We start from the raw sequence: 5,720 nt of genomic DNA, 5'->3' as shown, positions 1-5,720 counted from the left end.
CAAGATAGAAAGTTGGACATTTTCATCTTGTACACATAGTAAATGTATATGCAATTGCACTATTTCTATTCTATTAAATTCCATTTTTTTGATATATTTTCTAAAAAAATTGTGAACTCTTCTTATCACATTGCTATTTGTATTGCTTACGTGTTATCATTTCTACTGAACTATTAAGATGACGAAAAATATCATACCCTTGTGATTTTTTTCAAATTTCCACTCTTTTTTTGTTTTCGAATTAATTTTCCAGTAATTATCAACTAATATAATGATAAACGCGATTGTAACGTGTATTTCTCTGTTTGATGTGACACTTTTGGAGTCAAGCGCGAAATAAAATGTATTGAACGCTATTGAACCACTTTTTTGCTTTGACACATAAAGCATCTGACATCATTTGACACTTAATGTCATCAGACAAACATAAAAATTGAAAGGAGCGCGAAAAGTGTCATTACTGTTGAGACGTTGAGAATCAATGAAACTTGTTTGGATTTTATTCGTATTTAATTGAAAAAAAATAAACGAATCGAAACGAAATAATAAAGAACAGTCGTGAAAAGTCGAGCACTATGGAATACGAAGTGGAGAAAATCCTTAAACAGGAAATCCGAAATGAAAAGGTATGCATTTTTCATCAATATTCAATTAAAATCTTCGAATATCTCAAAATCAAAATGTACAAATATGAAACTATTGAAATCGTTTTGACGCGTATTGATCGGTACTGACAATATTAATAGTGCGCCGTCATGAAATTCTATTCACTGTTCATTGAAATAAGCACAAAAAACTTCTTTTCGAAGTTCTAAATGTGATACAATACTGACGCAATAAATATTATAACTTTATAACAAAATTCTCATAACCTCAATATTCAGACCTACTACTATCTAAAATGGGTTGGTTATAATAACCGCTACAACACCTGGGAACCAGAAGAAAATCTCAATTGTGATGAACTTTTGGCGGATTTCAACAAATCACGTGCAGTCACGGTTCTTGGTGTGGGCAAGAAAGGAGGACAAGTGTTGTATTTAATGCAATTTCACGACGAAAATGAGCCGATCCTCAAATACAGTGCACAAGCAAGCATTTGGTCAAAAGATTTGTTGAAATTTTTGATTTCTCAAATCTCTTTCGATGGTTTTGATGAAGAAGTAGCGGGTGCATCTCCAAACAATGTTCTTTCAACTGAAGAAGTCCCAGCCGAAGAGGTTCCAGACATTATTTGTAAGGATATTTACATTATTCAACTCTTTATGCACAAAAACCGATTGAGGTCTGCCTAATTTCACACTATTGAGAACGGGTTTTTCTGCATAAGTCTACTTGCACGGCTCCAAGTAAATAACATACACTTAATACGAATATTTTTCTTTCAGATGCTACTGATATGACTGGTGACATCTTTTTCTGCTTGAAATTCACCAATGGGCTCTTTTTTGCGCCAGTTACATATGTGGCAGAAAAATGGGCTGATTTGGCGGTTGGATATTTATTATTATTATTATTATTATTATTTATTTCACCGCCAAATGCTGGCTGAACTTAGGTGTTTTAACAATTTTAGGATTTCACAATCAAAGCAATAAGTTAAATATGAGTAATTAATTTGAGTTTTGATTTAAATAAGATAGGTAGGTGAATAAATAAGTAGTATATAGGATTTCTCAATATAAGGGATAGTAGATTCTATTTAATATCATTGTCAGGCACTTTCATCATCGTAAATAAGTGGCCTCTCAGAAAATCACAGCATATCATAATTTTAGTCCACGGATCAGGCCCAGATCTCCATATTACCCTCGATCGATCAACTGGGGTTGCGCTTTCGTTTTTTATTGTAATTGTCCGATAAAAAGAAAGCACAAACAAAAATTCTCCCTTTCTGTCACAGAATGGCCCATGGTCCAAATACTTCGTCTGGTAGTTGTAACAACTTTTGACGAAATTGAAAATGCGATAGTGATGGGTCAATAAACAAAGTTGCATAATTGAATGCCCTGCATGCATTATTGAATGGTGACATAGTCGTGTGCTCAGTAGAATATGTCTTTAGTCGGATAAATTCAGGATTCCTTAATGTTCTTTGTCCATTATTCAAATTTATTTGCGACATAAGATGAGGCGATTTATATTTGCCAGTAATGATGGAATGAATAAACAATACCGAAGCGTTCACTCTACGGCGAATAAGCGTGGATAATTCAAAATTCATGCAACGTTCGGTGTATGGTCGAAGAATATAGTCCCCGTTCATTTGACGAAGAAAATCACCGTTCAACAGCATAATTATTTGTTTCTGTGCGCTTTCTACTTGTCTTTTTTGTGTAGTATGATATGGTGACCAAATAGTGCTTGCGAACTCAAGATTTGAACGAACCAGCGCCATATATAAAATTCGTATTATGTCTTTGTCGAAATAGAAAGATTGTCGCTTTACAAATTGCAATGCTGCGTTCGCCTTATTACAAATGAATTCAATATGTGATTTAAAGCTTAGTTTTCTGTCGAGGATCACACCAAGATCGCGGATTTCATCCACACGTTCAATTATTTTGTCACGAATTGTATATTTATTCACTATGGGCGATCGTTTTGTATACAATGAAAACAGCTTACATTTGCTGTGATTAATTTTTAAGTCGTTATTGTCACACCAGTCCAAAAACATATTGATTGCTAACTGTAGTTTTTCCGAATCTCTATGATCTCTAATTTCCAATGCTAACTTCTTGTCATCGGCAAAATTTGAATTGTGAACGCCAGGCAGGTTAATATTAGAATCGTCAAAGAAAATGATGAATAATAATGGACCCAGAATAGTGCCCTGGCCAACACCCGATAAAACATCAATGAGATCAGATTTAGATGATCCTATTTTAACGTATTGCTTACGATTATTTAAGTAAGAAAATAGCCAATTTATGATGTCATTGGAGATACGAAATTTTGAGATTTTTTGAATAAGTTTGATTGGATTGACTGTGTCGAACGCCTTACTAATGTCAGCATAGAAAATATCAAGTTGAGTTTTATTTTCATAGGCCCTATGTGCCAGTGTAGTTATTTCCATGAGATTTGTCTCTATATTCCGATTTGATACGAAGCCATGCTGGGATGCCGATATTTTAGATGGAATTATAAGTTTGAGATAGTTATGCATAACCCTCTCAAAAACTTTGGCCAATCCAGGTAGTATATTTACTCCCCGGTAATTTTCGATGTCAGTTTTGCGCCCATTCTTGAATATGGGTATTATTTGACCCATCTTGAAGGCATCCGGATAGACTCCATTTCGAATGGATTTATTAAATAAGATACTCAATGGCTCAGCTAGAAATTCCGCACATTCTCGCAAGAAAATAGGTGATATGCCATCGTTGCCACTCCCCTTATTAACATCCATGGTAATTAGTACATAGTAGACCATTTCTATGGTAATTTCAATGGTATAACAACTGACATCATTTCTACTTGCCAAAAAGCTCTGAATGTTGAAATCCCCATTATCATATTTTTCATAAACCGTTTGGAAAAATTTAGCATAAAGATTAGCCTTCTCTTTCTCATCTGACGCTTGCTCATTTCTGTAAATAACAGTTGATGGGATATTATTTGAAGTTCGCTTACTATTAATGTGACGCCAAAAAGATTTCGGATCATTCCTGAGATTTGTTGCTTGCTCACGAAGATAATCGCTGAATAGTTGTTTACGATATGATTCAAAATCCTCTCGAGCATTCAAAAACTGTTCATTTATTGGAGCAATGTCGATGTCTGTCTGCCCTCGAAGTGTGCATAGCTTCTTGAAAGTTTTATTACGTGCATTTTTCAGACATGCCAATTTCTTATCAAACCACCTTGGTTTATTTGAAGATCGAGCTAAAGTTGATGGCACGAATTTCTCAAATGTGTTATAAATAGTATTGTATAGGTTCGTTGTAATAATGTTTATATCATTGTTGTCATAGTTCATTTCTTTGCCAAAATCCAGATCCTTTAAATGATCTCTAATTAAATCATAATTAGCTTTTTTGAAGCAGAAAACTGCTTCAGATGATATGTTGTTTTCAATGCGTGGAATACAATCAACAGAACAAAATAATGGAACATGGCTTTTGTCACTTTTAAACGACGGAATCATTAATATTTCAGCTCTGGTAACCACAGCAAGCTCAGGACTATTGGTGTAGATCAAATCCAGCACATTTCCGCAATTGTTTTTAAAATTGGATAATTGAAAAAGACCACAGTTGAGCAATCTGTTTGTTGCTTCTCTCGCAATGATCGACTTTGCAGACTGTGACTCACCGATCATTGGCAGATAATCAAAACCAATTCCGGAATCATTCTCATACCAATCAACGGAGTTTCCAAAATTGAAATCCCCATATATCAAGAGGGTGTCTGACCCCCCTATAATCTCACAGATATATTCAATTGCATCAACATGGGACTTGTATGTGTCCAAAGTAGCCGTTGGTTGAATATATAAACAATAGATGTAAGTAAAACTCGATGATAATGATATTCTTACACAAATCGCTTCCAAGTCTTTTATTTTATCGAATGAGTATTCCTCACAGCATAAGTTATTGAGCACTGCTATAAGAACTCCGCCTCCTATTGAGGCCGTATTTGCGATTGTAGTTGATGATCTATCTTTACGATATACAGTATAACGACTGTCCATAAATTCGGAGCTTTTACGCGAGTGGTCCAGCCACGATTCGTTAAGTAAAATAATATCATATTCAGCTGATGCTGATGACTGAAGCAGATCGGGACATTTGTGATTAGAAATCCCGTCAATATTTTCGCAAAAAATATTCAAAGAGCTTTTTAACGATCCGACGTCAAGGTCCTCGTTGCGGAGTTGTGACATGGACTTATCCGAAAATTTTGATCGAAAACCCTATTATTAGATGTCCCATTGTCGGTTGACAAGTCAATAATTGACTTAGTTTTGTGTACAAAATTCTTAATTATACATGACGATGGCCAAAAATTTATTTTTGTGATAATACTTGCCACTTCATCGTTGACATCAATTTTGAAAGAAACGAAAGACAAAGCAGATACATCACGAGTTCTCGGCACCAGTCGAAAAACTTTTATGTTGCTCAGAAGTGGTTTTGGAACGCCTCTTGTGGCCATATAATCAAGAATCATTTGACATGATGTGGTTGGTTTAAATTTAGACAAATAAAACTCATTCGTTGCATCATTAATCGATTGATCAGTTAAAGATGTTAATGATTCCCCTTCATTCTCATTCGAAGAATGACTATGTGCCATTGTGTTTGCACTCAATGCTGTCTTAGTTGCATCATTCAAAAACAAGTCAACCGCTTGTAAGTTTACAGATGAAGGGTCCAATAAAACACTTTCAATTGATGTTGTTTGCAATACGCCATTATCTTCGTTGTTTGTTTCTTGAGCTCCGAAAAAGTTACTTGCCAAATTATCAGTGGTAATCGATTCAATAAGTGTAGCGGAGACGTCCGATTTTTGTGTTTCAGGGGCAAAATTATTCAAAAGTTCACTCGCACTGCTTGAATGGTCAAGTGAACTGAGATTGTCCATGATTTTAAGTACCGAATTTTCAGATAGAACTGTGACCTTTTCATCAATTTGATCGCATTTCTTTTCAATTTTATCACATTTATCTTGAATTCCGTGTATAAGATCAATTGATATTGCTTCTGTTA

General features: G+C 34.8%; 1 protein-coding gene across 1 annotated transcript; it reads left to right on the top strand.

Annotated features, from left to right (window-relative positions):
* The first annotated feature begins 575 nt into the window (after positions 1 to 575).
* LOC116349805 (histone-lysine N-methyltransferase SUV39H1-A-like) lies at positions 576 to 1,295 on the top strand. Its single transcript, XM_031781404.1, has 2 exons — positions 576 to 626; positions 885 to 1,295. Exons 1-2 carry the CDS (start codon positions 576 to 578, stop codon positions 1,293 to 1,295), a joined length of 462 nt encoding a protein of 153 aa, XP_031637264.1.
* Positions 1,296 to 5,720: the final 4,425 nt, after the last annotated feature.

The sequence above is a fragment of the Contarinia nasturtii genome, unplaced genomic scaffold (assembly GCF_009176525.2).
Source record: "Contarinia nasturtii isolate CC-2019 unplaced genomic scaffold, AAFC_CNas_1.1 Cnas_scaffold_3151, whole genome shotgun sequence".
NCBI lineage: Eukaryota > Metazoa > Arthropoda > Insecta > Diptera > Cecidomyiidae > Contarinia > Contarinia nasturtii.
The sequence above is the reverse complement of the archived record's forward strand: the minus strand, read 5'-3'. Positions and strand labels throughout refer to the sequence as shown.